The following is a 14,061-nucleotide window of genomic DNA, read 5'->3' as shown; positions in this document are numbered from 1 at the left end:
CCCAGGGCTCCTGGTGTTCTGTGGTGGGACGGGCCAGGCAGGGCGGAGGCAGGGGTGTGGATCCCCAGGAGAGGGCCAGACCCCCTTCCAAACGGCAGCCCCAGGGAGACGGGCGGACCTAGGCACAGACTGTGCCTCCAGCTCAGAGCCCGTGGGGCTGTCTCTGGACAGAGCTGGTGTGGGCTCTGTCCCTCACTGGCTCCATGATCCTGGGCCAGAAAATGAAGCTCTCAGTGCGCTTGCCTGGAAAGTGTGTACAGCATCCACCTTACAGCTTTCTCTGAGAAATAAACGCGTCATCTGCAGCTGCTGTGTGGGAGCCAAGATGGCTGCCCGCGCTGACAGCTCGCACCTGTCTCCACAGGCCCAGCGCTGCAGGTGTCCAGGGCTGGGGTGCTCAGCGCCCCACCCACTGCTGCCTCCCGACGGCACAGGCACTGGCCGCCCTCCTGAGCAGCTCCTCTGCCAGGCCCAATGCCTGCAGGCCATTCAGAGGTCACGCTCTGGCGGGGAGACACACGGAATACGAGCCCAACTCTAAAACAGGTGGCAGAAAAGAGCACAGTGTGCCTGTGGGAAGCCGTGACAGTGCCACCAAAGCCGCCGAGGAGAGGGGTGGTGTTAACCAGCCTCGGCAGATGGGGTGGCACGCAGGGGGACCTGGGAAAGGGTTCTAGGCAGCAGGAATGTAGGCTCCAATGCCCTGTGGTAAGAACATCCTCTCAGAAAGCTCTCGAGCCGGGCTAAGCTGCAGACACTTGGTCCTGCAGGGACCTCGGGCCCAGGGGATGCACGGAGCCACCTTCCCAAGAGCTCTGCCCAGTCTGCCACCCTCCGCAGTGGGGCCCCGCGGAGCTCATCCCAGTCCTGTGCGTGCTCCCACCCGTGGGCCCTGTTAGTGGCGCTAAGCAGTGACCGTGAGGGGCTCTGATGAATTCCCAGGACTGAGCCCTCCGGGGCCTCCACCTACCCTGAGCCCTGGCCGAGGGTGACCGAAAGGGTAGGTGAAGAGGTGTCTGAACCAGACACTCGGCGTGAGTGAATGTAGGAGGCGGCCTGGCGGGACTTCAGGGCCACCACCCAGCTAGCAGCCCAGCTCTACCGAGGGGCCTGTGTTGCTCCTTCCAAGCCTGAGTGCAGCGGGGGGTGCACCTTGGCAGTTCGATCAGGGTCTCAGGGAGGGACCCTGCACCCCCTGCGGCAGAGCACAGAGAGGGGGGAGGTGCTGCTGTGTGGCTCCGCCCACCCAGCACAGCAGTGGAGGAGGCCCCTGCCCTGAGTAGAAAGAATAGTAGAACGAGCACCACACCATGTCCTCGACCCAGTCACTGTCAACGTTTTGCCCTGGTATCTGCACTATCCCTCTCAGGCACATCCACACGGTTTCCTCGGAGCCATCTGAAAGGAAGCGGCACACACCACGCTCCGTCGCCCCCATATAAATACCGCCCCACTCCCCGCGTGACCACAGGTCCATCATCACCATCTAATTTCACAGGTTCCCGAGCGCCTCCCTCCCCAGGACAGGCGGCCCGGACGTCAACACTGGCGAAGGCCCAGCCACACTCCAAGTGCCCGGCTGGCGGCCACCATGGCTTTCCCTTTCTGGCCTCCCAGTCCCATCAGGGACCAGTCACTGTGGTCAGTTATCGTGTCCCAGTCTCACTGAGTCAAAAACAGTTTCCCCACTTTTTGTTTTTCCTGACACTGACATTTCTAAGTGTCCAAGCATCCTGTCAAACGTTGCATAATTTGGATTTAGGTTTTCTCATGACCATACTCTCATGACCAGTTAGAAAAGGAATGGGACTTAGATGATGTCCCATCTTTTTCTGTCCTATCACGGAGGCACTTGCCACTTTGGGGAAAGGCCAACAGCCACTTCCAGAGAAGCTGGGAGTTCAGTCCCTGGCTTCAGTACTTGCAAGCCCAGTCCTTGAGGGAACAGAAAGGACCAGGACAGAGACCTGGAGGCTGCAGGGTGCTGGGGAGGGGACAGAGGGAGCAGGAGACTGGCTGCTGTCCCCGAGAACCAGCCACAGGTTGTGGATCGGACAAGGAAGCCCGGTTCTCCCTCCACCCTTTGCTTTCCCAGGGTTGTGGGCACCAAGCTTTGCGGAGTCCCCATGGGTTAGGGGCCTAAATTTAAGAGGTAAAACTGTAAAACTCAGAACAAAATATAGGTGTCAAATTTCATCGCATGAGGCTTTTTTTTTTTTTTTTTTGAGAGAGGGAGGAAGGGTGAGAGAGAGGGAGAGAAGCATCAACTCGTTTGTTACTCCACCTGGTTGTGCACCAACTGCTTTCTGTAGTGCCATGGGGACTGGGTTGACGACCCCGTGCTCAAGCCACTGACGCCATGCTCAAGCTGGCAACCTTGGGATCATTGTCAGCGACCCTGCACTCAAGATGGCAACCCTGCCTGACCTGTGGTGGCGCAGTGGATCAAGCATTGACCTGGAATACTGAGGTCGCCGGTTCAAAACCTTGGGCTTCCTGGGCAAGGCACATATGGGAGTTGATGCTTCCTGCTCCTCCTCCCTTATCTCTCTCTCCATCTCTCTTCCCTAAAATGAATAAATAAAAATATTAAAAGAAAAAAAAAGGCCCTGGCCGGTTGGCTCAGTGGTAGAGCATCAGCCTGGCGTGCGGAAGTCCTGGGTTCGATTCCCGGCCAGGGCACACAGGAGAAGTGCCCATCTGCTTCTCCACCCCTCCCCCTCTCCTTCCTCTCTGTCTCTCTCTTCCCCTCCTGCAGCCAAGGCTCCACTGGAGCAAAGATGGCCCGGGCGCTGGGGATGGCTCCATGGCCTCTGCCTCAGGCACTAGAATGGCTCTGGTTGCAACAGAGCAACGCCCCGATGGGCAGGGCATCGCCCCCTGGTGGGCGTGCCGGGTGGATCCTGGTCGGGTGCATGCGGGAGTCTGTCTGACTGCCTCCTCGTTTCCAGCTTCAGAAAAATACAAAAAAGAAAAAAAAAAAGGCAACCCTGCGCTCAAGCCGGCAAAGCCGGCAACCTCAGGTTTTGAACCCACAACCTCAGCATCCCAGGACAACACTCTATCTACTGCACCACTGCAGGTCAGGCAGAGGCAATGGTTTGTTGGATACAATATCAAAAAGGTAAGAAACTAAAGAAAAAAGTGAACTTCATCAAAGTTAAAAACACTTCTTCAAATCAATAATAAAAAAAAAACACCACTTCTGCTTCTAGAAACTACCAAGAAAATGAAATGATAACCCACAAAATGGAAGAAAATATTTGCAAATCACGTATCTGGTAAGCTAGAATATATAAAGCACCTTTGTCACCCAACAACAAAAACCAACCGAATGTTAAAACAGGCAAAACAGAACTACAAAGGTTTCCCGTGAGTGTAGGTTGGGGGGTTCAGCCACTTCTCAGTTATGCTTGTTTCCCCTTTAAAAATAAAAGTATTAAACTAAAACAAAATAAAATAAAGTGGGCAAAACATCTGAATTACCATTTCTCCAAAGAAAATAAATGTCCTTAAGCACATGCAGAGCTGTCCAACATAACCGGTCATCAGGGAAACACAGATCAGAACCACAAGGAGAGGCCGCGTCACACCCAGCGGGATGACAAGAAGAAAGGCTGGTGAGGCTGTGGAGAAACCAGAACCTTCAGGCATCACTGGTGAGAATGAAAAACGGTGCACTATTGTGAAAAAGTTTAGAAGTCCCTCAAAAATTTAAACACAGAGTTACCAAAAGATACAGCAATCCCTCTCCTAGATATATAGCCGAAAAAAGCGAAAACATACATCCACACATACACTGTCCACCAGTGTTCATGGCAGCAGCACTCTTCACGGCCAGAAGGTGGACACAACCCAGATGTTTTGCTGCTGGAAACGAAATGTGGTGTAGCACTAGAACGGAACACTATGCAGCAATAAAAAGAGTGAGGTATTGACAGGGGCTCTGCACCATGGACGAACCCTGACAACACTATACAAAGTGAGAAAAGCCCGTCACAAAAGGCCACATATTGTGTGATTCCATTTGCATTAAATTCACAGAGTAAACAAATGCAGGCGCAGAAGGTAGATTAGTGTTTGCCAGAGGAGGGGAGGGAAAGGGGGTGGGAGTGACTGCTAATGAGTTCAGGTGTCTTCTGGAGGTGATGCAAATGTTCTGGAATTATTGTACACAACGGTGATGGTTATGTAACTTGGTGGATATTCTAAAACCACTGAATTGTATACTTGAAAACAGTGGGAGGGGGTTTTGTTTGTTTTTAGGCGGGGCAGGGAGAGATAGGAACATTGAGCTATTTATTCCTTTATGTGCCTGGACCAGGGATCAAACCCACAACCTTGTCATTTCGGGACGACACTCAAACCAACTGAGCTAACCGACCAGGGCCATTTATTATTAAAAAAAATTTTTAAGCCTGACCCGGCGGTGGCGCAGTGGATAGAGCGTCGGACTGGGATGCGGAAGACCCAGGTTCGGGACCCCGAGATTGCCAGCTTGAGCGAGGGCTCATCTGGTTTGAGCAAAAGCCCACCAGCTTGAGCCCAAGCTCGCTGGCTCGAGCAAGGGGTTACTCAGTCTGAAGGCCCGCGGTCAAGGCACATATGAGAAAGCAATCAATGAACAATTAAGGTGTTGCACCGTGCAACGAAAAACTAATGATTGATGCTTCTCACCTCTCCGTTCCTGTCTGTCTCTATCTATCCCTCTCTCTGACTCTGTCTCTGTAAAAATTAAAAAAAATTAAAAAAAAATTTAAAACAGAGAAATCCACAGAATGGGAGAAATTTTTTGCAAGTCATATACCTGTTAAGGAGTTAATATCCAGAACATATAAAGAACTCTTACAACTCAACAATAACCTGATTGTTTCAATGAACAAAAAATTTCAATAGACATTTCTCCAAAGAAAATATACAAATGGTCAATGGGCACATGAAAAGATGCTTAAGTTATTAGGGAAATACAAATCAAACCCACAATGAGATGCCACTTCACACCCACTAAGATAGCTATTATTAAAAAAGAAGAAAAATAGCAAATAACAAGCGTTGGCAAGGACGTGGAGAAATTGGAAGCCTTATGCACTGTTGATGGGAAAGTAAAATGGTACACAGCCTCTGTGGAAAACAGCACGACAGTTCCTCAAAAGAATTAAAAACAGAACTACCAAACGGCCAGGCAATTTCACTTCTGGGTATATTCCCCAAGAAACCAAAAGCAGGGACTCAAAGGGTATTTGTAGGTTCCAGTCAAGATGGCAGCAAAGGTAAATACAATACTTGGAACCTCCCAGGATCACATCAAAATTACAGCTAAATTACAGAACCACCACCACTCAGAACCACGGGAAGTCTAGCTGAGCAGCAGTCCTCAACTGAGGACGGGAAGCAGCAGCCACATAGAGACTGGTAGGAGGGGCGAAGGTGCAGAACACGCAGGTCCCTCACCCATGTGTGGCCGTTAAAAACCAAAACTCGGGAGGGATATTTCATCTTCAGAGGACCCCCGCCCTTAGGAGTGAGGGGTCCTGGCCACGATCAGAACATCCAACCCAGGGTTCCAGTTCCAGGAAGAGAAGTTCCCGTAACTCCTGGTTGTAAAAACCAGCGGGAATTGTGGCTGAGTGAGACCGAGGGCTGCAGGAGGCCCAGGCGTGCCTCTTAGGGACCCGCACATGGACTTGCTCAGACCCACTCCCTCTGAGCTCCAGTGCTGGGACACGAGCTCAAAGGGCACCAGGGACATATGGCAAGGAACTGAATCTATCCGGCTTCAGGACACGAGCTGGAGCGGAGCTTTCTCCCAGACAGGAGTGAGGGCAGAGGCCACTGCTCCTCCCTGGGCCCTCCCCGCACAGAGCGGACAGGAGGGCCCGCAGTTGATTGGCTCCCTGTGTGCCCTGCCCTGGTGACTCCCTGGACCCCCCACCCACCCAACTTGCAGGCCACCAAAAACCATTTACAATGGTAAATTTTATATTATTTTAAGTCACACACAGAAAGAGAGAGAGAACATAATAAAGCCAAACGTCAACCACTGGAAAATCTAAATGTAGGTATATCGGAGCTCTTTGTACAGTTTTTTTAATTTTCAGTTTGAAACAGTTTTTAAAAAATTAGTCTGTCCAGAACAGAACTCCTGTTCCTCCCATGGCCAGCCTATCTTAGAAAAATGGCGGCTCTTCCGCCACTTGCTCAGACCAAAGCCCTTGGAGTAGCCTTGACCCTTTCCCACACGGGCCAATCCACGCACACATCCTGCTGCATGTAACTTCGGTGCTCCCAGAGCCCCCCTCCCCCTCCTCTGCTGCGCCCACACTAGTCTACGCCTCTGGGGGCGGGGCTCCTCGCAGGTCCCCCTGAGTCGGCTTTTGGCCCTCTTCCATCCACTTACAACACAAGACCCAGAGGGATTCAGTGGAAACATTAAGCCAAATCATGTCACCTGCTCAGAGCTCTGTCATGGTGGCCTCCAAGAAGCCACAGGCTAGGTCCTTGCTGCGGCTCAGCCCTCCGCACAGACTGATACCCCTGTGTCTGTGTGTCACAGACAGCTCCCTGGACCGGGAGCTAGGCAAGCTTCCCCCAGGGGGTTCTAGACGCTGGCTGGACAGGGCTCTCCTGCAGGTCTCCCGGCTGTCACCTCCTGGGAGCCACCCACACACATCCATCACTCTCTCTCCCTTCACCCTGCTTTAGTCTCCTTCAGAGCATTTCTTTCTACTCCCCACGCCATGTAGCTGCTTGTTCATTGTGTTTTTCTCTCTTCCCAGGAACAAATGCTTGCTGAGTGCAGACTTGAATTCACCTGTTCCCTCAGCACCCCGCACATAGCCTGGCAGGTGGTAGGTGTCAGTCAATATTGACAGAATAAGTAACTGGGTGTTGGAAAATTCCCTTGGGAACTTCTGTGTTGGACCAAAGGGCGCGGGGAGAGGACCCTGGGCTAATGGGTTAAAATGATGGGCAGACCTTTGCCTCACTGGGAGCTGCCACCGCCAGGCTGCTCCGTTGTCCCACACCCCTGCCCCTCTGGTGGCTCCACGATGCTCTCCCTGGCCACTCTCCCACGGAAGCCTCACCACCACCCTCCCATTTCAGGGGGGGGGATGGGCTGCACCAGCGCGGTCCCACCGGACCCCTCAGTTCGCCCCACACCGCAGGGCCTGGCTGGTGGCCCCGCGCGGGAGGGTGGCGGGTGCTCTCTGCCACACTTTGCAGACTCTCCCCGTGGAAACAAGCCGTACTTGGCCTGGTGGGAGAAGCCCGCCCCCTGAGCAGCGCCCGGTAGCGGGGCCTTGGGGGTAAGGTCCAGGGCTGGACTACCGGCCTGCCTCACTGGAGAGGAAGGGGCGACCCGGTGACGCCCCCTCCGCAGGCAGTCCGGGCCCCATCCCACCCACCACCGCCCCCGCCGCAGTGAGATGGGAGGCCCTGGACACCGCCACCGCAGGAAGGGGGCGTGGGGTGGGGATCGCCAGCACGCCACGGCTCCGGCTCCCAGCCCGTGGGTGGAGGCCAAATAAGGCCGGCCTCGCGCCTGCCCCGCCCGGCCGGCCCGCCCCCCACCGCGCGCACATTCTTCTGCCTTGTAAGGCCGGGTGCCGCGCCCCGCCCGCCCGCTCCGGCCCGCTCAGTCCCGCTCCGCTCCCTGCGCTGCGCACCGGGTTCCGCACGGCTCCGCTCCGATCCGCGCAGCCCGCGCGCCTTCTCCGCACCAGGTGGGTGCCCGGCCGGCGGCCCGGGTGGTCCAGAGTAGGCGGTATGGCTGCCGGTGCTGGAACTTGGGCAGACCCCACGGACGGGGATGTCGGGGAGTCTGAGCAGGGAGAGCCGTGGTAGGCTTGGGGCTGCGGCGTGGCTCAGGTTCTGCGGGGATCCTGGCCGGGAGACTATTCTGGGCTCGGGGAACCAGTGGTCCTCTGGCAAAGGAAGACTGTCCGGGCACTGTCCCTTTGCTCCGGGGTGCCGGTGATGGTCACAGGTGTTCCCTGTCCAGTAGACCCATGTGCGTCTCAGACAGGAAACCCACCACACGCACAGAAGCCGTGTGCCATGAAGGGGGCCTCCAGGGCTCCGGGCCATCTGCCCCTCTGTGCCTGCTGGGTGGCGAAGGTCTGCTAGGGCCCTGGGGGCTCACCCGGGGCTCAGCACAGGAGCCTGGACAAGAGATCCCAGCCCTGACCTTTCGCAGCCTTCCCGCGACTCAGACTCCTCTCAGGAAAGTCAGGTAACAGCCTCAGATGGGGTGAGTTCACAAGGGAGGCACCAGCACCGCCAGCTACAGGGACCGGGAGGGAATGGGGGATACAGGCCTTGTCTGTGGTTAGGGTGGGGTCTCAGGCACCAGAAGGGGGGACACCTAGTTACAGCCCAGCCAAGGGCACCTGTTGCCCTGGGGACAGACTAGGGACGGGTAGGATCCCCGCTCAGAATCTAAGGTATCAAATGCCAATCCCCAAGAATGACTTGAAGAGGACCATGGAACAGAGTTCTGGAGACAGCTTGAGGGACACCCACAGCCACACAATCTGGGGTATTAAAAAAAAAAAAACAGGCAGAGAGGGCTTTCTGGAGGCCCTGGACCAAGGGGCTCAGCACACAGGAAGAGGGGCCGCAACCTGGGGCCATGGCCAGGCCCAGAACTGCCCCCGCTGAGGGCACACAGCACTAAGTCTTCAGGGGCACAGTCCCCACAAGCCATGACAAGGCTGTCCAGTGGGGGCAGCAGACCAGCCGCAGTTACCCTCACAGTCATTGGATAAACAAGCATCAGCCCCCCCTCCCCCCAAAAAAACCCAAACAAACCACGCATCTGTCAGCCCCACTGTGGGCCCTGGTGTAAATCAGGCTTGGAGAAGGAAGCACAGCCGGGGAGGGCCCAAGAAGCCTGGGGTGTCGAGGGTCCAGCCAGAGGTCCAGCTTGGCAGGACCACCAAGATCAGGAAGCACACAGTGAGGGGCCCCCTGGGCAGCCAGGGAGAAGGGCCTTGAACGCCAGGCTGGGGGGCCCAGACCTGCTTCAGACGGTAGCAGGAACCTTTGAGGCTTTCAAGGTGAAGTGACAGGTACAGTTCTCGGTCTCCATGGGTGGGAGAGACTGGCTGGAGGCGAGGCCAGGCTACACAGGGTGACAAGAGCTGGGGCTTCTCAGCCTGGGCGAGCCTCACGACCCTATAAGCACTGAGGAGAATGAGGACTAGGGCCCAGGTCGGGTCAGCCACCCACCGAGGGGCTGCGCAAGTGTGGGCAGCTGCGGGGAGGACACCACGGAGCACGGCCTTCCAGGACCTCCGGAGCACGGCCTTCCAGGACCTCCGGCGCGGCGGTGCGGAGGGATGGGGAGGGGGGAGGAATGTCGGGAATGCAAGGCTGCCCTCAGCTCCCTCCTGCTGGGGGGTGGCAGGGAGCCCCGCCCCTCACTCGGAAAGAGAGGGACAGTATGTAAATGTTATTGAGGACTAAAGTAGATAAGCGCGGAAATGGCTGGCCCTGAACCCAGCCCTAAGCAGTGTACCCAACAGTCGCAGCAGAAACAGCTTACTCCGTGCCTGGCGCCGTTCCAGGGCCTTCTCGGGCACTAAGTCAGTCGGTCACTGCTGCGGGGCCCTCCTCATGTCCCGCTCCCAGTCCAGGAAACTCCCTCGGACAGAGGAAGCTGGTTAAGGGCCTGGCTTGTCTGCTTTGGGACGAGCTGGGCGGCAGGAGCCCCAAGCCTGCGGGACACCAGAATGGCAGGCTGGGGCACTGCTCGCAGGCCCAGGGGGGGGGGGGGTCGGCAGGATCCCCTGCCCCAGGGTCACAGGCGCTCCCCCCACACCTACCTCCCGCAGGGAAGCCCCACCCACCTGAAGCCAAGATGTCCAGTAAACGGGCCAAGGCCAAGACCACCAAGAAGCGGCCACAGCGGGCCACCTCCAATGTCTTCGCGATGTTTGACCAGTCCCAGATCCAGGAGTTTAAGGAGGCCTTCAATATGATCGACCAGAACCGCGACGGCTTCATTGACAAGGAAGATCTGCACGACATGCTGGCCTCGCTGGGTGAGCAGGGCCAGGGCTGGGTGGGGTCTGGGCGGGCCCGGGCACTGCCCATGCGCCACAAGTAGGGGCCACCCTGGGGAGTAGCTGCCATCGCTTTCTCCATTGACAGGTAGGGAAACTAAGGCACAGAGCAGTTTGGCGCTGGCTATGAACCCAGACAGGCTCACGCCAGGGCAGGACTGCCTCAGGCCGACATGTGGGTTGGGCTGCCTGGTACCATTTCATTTAAAGAAAGGGGTCAGCAACTAAGAGGAAGCCTGAACTGCTAGACTTTCCATTGTATGAATGGGGAAACTGAGGCCTGGAGGGGAGGCCACAGCCCCTTCCTTCGCTCAAAGGTCACCCACACGAGGCTCTCAGGGCCTCTGACTCATGACTTCCCCAGAGCTGAAAGGGCTCAGGAATCAAGTACAAGCCACCATTGCTCAGATGGGGAAACTGAGGCCTGGAGGCCAGTCCTCCAGACAGCACACCCCAGCCTGTGGCCCTGGCCCCAGCCCTCCTCGTGCGCTGGCCAGACAACCACTCGCAGCCCCAGGCCCCGCGCCCCCTTTACCCAGGTGAGATCACCTGGGCCGGACTCCGGCTGCGGAAGAGGGGAACTTCTGGCAGCAGAGGAAGCAGTCTGTGGGGGTCAAACCTCAAAGCTCTGGGGCCCCATCGGCCTGTGTCATTCCCTGGCACTGCCCCTCACAGCTGGGTGGCCCCACTTGGTGACCACGGCGGCCCTCAATGTGGACCCCACGGTGTCTGGTGGGAAGGCTGACATGAGACCCCCACGCTGGGCAGCAAACCACTCCCAGCTTCCAGCCAGGCTGAGTGGAAGGCTCCCTCCCCAAGGAGGCCCCCCAGCAGGGAGGAGGCCTGAGGCCTGAGGCAGGGAGGGGCGGTGGGTCCTGATGTCCCAGCTCCTCCGGGGCCTGAGCCATCCCTGGGGACACAGCAGGGTGAGCCCAGCTCAGAGGAGACAGGAACATGATGACTCCTCCCACTGATGAGGAGGCAGCCTACACCGGGGCCCTCAGCCCAGAGCCTTGATGACAGTCCTGGTGTCTGCACAGACGACCCCCGGCCCGTCCGCAGCTCGTGGCGGCAGGTCCCCTGAGCACTCACGGCCTTGTTAAGAACATCACCCTCAGATTAAAAACAAGAGCAGCACAAAATGACCACAAGCAGCTCTGCAGGCATCACAGCTTGCATCTTTGCCATCTTAAACTTCAAAGGAGTCCTGGTGGGCAGATGTGACTTATTCCCACTTTACAGATGAGGAAACAGGCTCAGAGATATTAAGTAATTTGCCCAAGGTCACACAGCTACTAAGTGGTAGAGCTGAGATTTGAATATGTGTGCTAATCATTGCGTGCATTTTACAACCTCCGCCTTCATCATCTTCATAATTCTCCTAAGAGGCAGGGGAACTGAGGTGTAGCGCCTGTGTGACACCAAACCTCACTGTTGTAACCACTTTTAACACTGGGCTTGGAATCTGGGGTCTGGCTGCCTGGGTTCGAATGCCAGCTGCACTCATTACCGTGTGACCAAAGTCCCCTCAGCTCTGTGCCTCAAGCTCCACACCTGTGAAGTGGGTTCAGGGACACCGGCCTCAGGGTGGTACGTGTCCGAGAGCACTTCCCATCATTCCCAGCCCAGAGGGGACGCTCCTCACGGCTCCCAGTAGAAGCCCAGGGAGGGGGCAATCAGACAGCTGGACGCCCAGCACCACACCTGACAGTTATAAGACGTCCTAACTCCTGGGGGGGGGGGGGATGCCCACACTGGGCCGTGAAGGGTGGGTCAGGGAGGAGGGAGGGGACAGACGGTGACAACGGGCACGAATGCCCCACCCGCCACAGGGAAGAACCCCACGGACGAGTACCTGGAAGGCATGATGAGCGAGGCCCCTGGGCCCATCAACTTCACCATGTTCCTGACCATGTTTGGGGAGAAGCTGAACGGCACAGACCCGGAGGACGTCATCCGCAACGCCTTCGCCTGCTTCGACGAGGAGGCCTCAGGTCGGCCGGCTGCTGGCGGCCCGCGGGTTGGGGCTGGGCCCCTCACCTGGGGATGCATGTGCGGCTGGGCCGTCCTGGGACTCTGGGGCCAGAGCAGGAATCACCCATCTGCTGGCTTCAGGCACCAGAACTGTAAGGGCACGCTGCTCTCCCCCAGACACTAAACCCAAACGGCCCCTGTCCACTGAGGCTTCCCACTTAGTTCACTTGTTGGCCCAACACACTCTGCCTCTGCTTCAGACCTTTCCAGAAACCCTTCCAGGCCCTCTGGCCAGCCAGGCGCGGAAACCACCCCACCCTCACTCTGCAGAAGGACTTCCCCACCCACAGCTAGTGTTCCCAGGGCCCGGCCAGAATGAGGCTGGCAGCGGTCATTTCTGTTGTTTTTTCTGGGGGGGCTCAGGCCGTCCCCGAGCCTAAGTGCGCTCAGAACATTTTCCTGACTACCTTCCCAGTCCCCTATCAGGTCAACATTATTCTCATCCCCATTTTCCAGTTCAAACAGGCACAGAGAGGGTATGTAACTTGCCCAAAATCACACAGCTAGGAAGAAGGGGATCAACATTCAAATTCAGGTGTAGAACGCTGGGGCTCATGCTCTTAAAACAAGGACGGGGCAGGGCAGAGGGCTAGGGGATACTGGCTGTGTCCCAGGACTGAGCTCCTGTGTCTCACAGACCTCGGCCCCGCCCCCAGGTTTTATCCACGAGGACCACCTTCGGGAGCTGCTCACCACCATGGGCGACCGCTTCACTGACGAGGAAGTGGACGAGATGTACCGCGAGGCACCCATTGACAAGAAAGGCAACTTCAACTATGTGGAGTTCACCCGTATCCTCAAACATGGCGCCAAGGACAAAGACGACTAGGCCCTAGGCCCCCCGTGCCCCGGCCCATCCCAGCCACCTGCTCCCCACACAGTCTGCACCAGCTCCACACCCATGGGAGCCTCCCTCTGAGGGTTTAGAGGCCCAGATCCCAGTGGAGGAAACAGGAGAGAACAGGGCCAGGCAAGAGTCACACAGGCAACGTCAGACAGACATGCCCACTGTGACCCTCCCACCAGAAAGGGTCAGCTGGTGGCGGGACCTGGAGGCCCCATGGGAAGGCCCCACAGGAAAGCCCCAGCCTCAACTGTCACCTGCCCATTCCAGGGCCATCCCCACAGGAAGGGCCCTGTGTCCTGCTCTGGGAGCCCACGTCACGTGCAATCCATGCAGGGCGTGAAAACCCTTCCCCAGTCACTGCCACAACACACAAACCTCACCAGGTCCCTTCTCAGAGGAGAGGATGCCAGCCCCTGCCCTCCGCCCTGCCCGGAACACCGGCCCCCTCTGGGAGCGGCCCTGAGGGTGCTGCGGGGGCGGCTCGTCCCAGGGGCGGCGGGGACTCCAATAGAAGGCTGAGCACTGCCTTGGGTCTGTGTGTCTGTGTGTCTGTGGTCTGTGACATAGCGGCCCCCTAGGCCCCAAACCCTCCCGTGCTCTCCCATCTCCATGGCCGCCTCACCCTCCCTGCCACGCCCCACGCCCAGTGTTCAGCTGAGACCAGCCCAGCAGGGGGGAGTGGACGGAGGTGCTGAGGGAGACCCCCCTCCCAGGAGGGAGAGGTCAGGGTGGGGAGGACCCACAGGAATCACCATAGGAAATCCAGGTGGGGGGTCCTGGGCCTCCGCAGGGGACAGGGGTCAAGGTCACATGGCCTTCAGGACTAGTGCCTGGATCTCTAGGGACACCTCAGTGCTCCTGAAAAAACGGAGACGTTGGAAACTGAGGCGGGCGCGTCCCAGTAGCTCAGGGATGGAGTGGGAAGTGAACGGGGTTAACAGACTCCTGGGGTCAGCTCCAGGCAGCCACCAGGAGACTGCACACTCCGAGACCGGGGGTGACACTTCAGCCACATGACCAGCAACGCAGCAGGCCACAGCTTCCTATGTCCTCTGTCCCCCATGCAACAAGGCGGCGGGGCTGGGATCCCCATTAAACCGAATGAGGGGCACG

The 14,061-nt window shown here is 57.5% G+C and overlaps 1 protein-coding gene across 1 annotated transcript; it reads left to right on the top strand.

Annotated features, from left to right (window-relative positions):
• Positions 1-7,613: 7,613 nt before the first annotated feature.
• MYL9 (myosin light chain 9) lies at positions 7,614-13,475 on the top strand. Its single transcript, XM_066383895.1, has 4 exons — positions 7,614-7,724; positions 9,837-10,046; positions 11,900-12,061; positions 12,758-13,475. Exons 2-4 carry the CDS (start codon positions 9,863-9,865, stop codon positions 12,928-12,930), a joined length of 519 nt encoding a protein of 172 aa, XP_066239992.1. The 5' UTR covers positions 7,614-7,724; positions 9,837-9,862; the 3' UTR covers positions 12,931-13,475.
• The last annotated feature ends 586 nt before the right edge of the window (positions 13,476-14,061 follow it).

The sequence above is a fragment of the Saccopteryx leptura genome, chromosome 5, assembly GCF_036850995.1.
Source record: "Saccopteryx leptura isolate mSacLep1 chromosome 5, mSacLep1_pri_phased_curated, whole genome shotgun sequence".
Taxonomy (NCBI): domain Eukaryota; kingdom Metazoa; phylum Chordata; class Mammalia; order Chiroptera; family Emballonuridae; genus Saccopteryx; species Saccopteryx leptura.
This window is presented reverse-complemented; position numbering and strand designations above follow the sequence as displayed.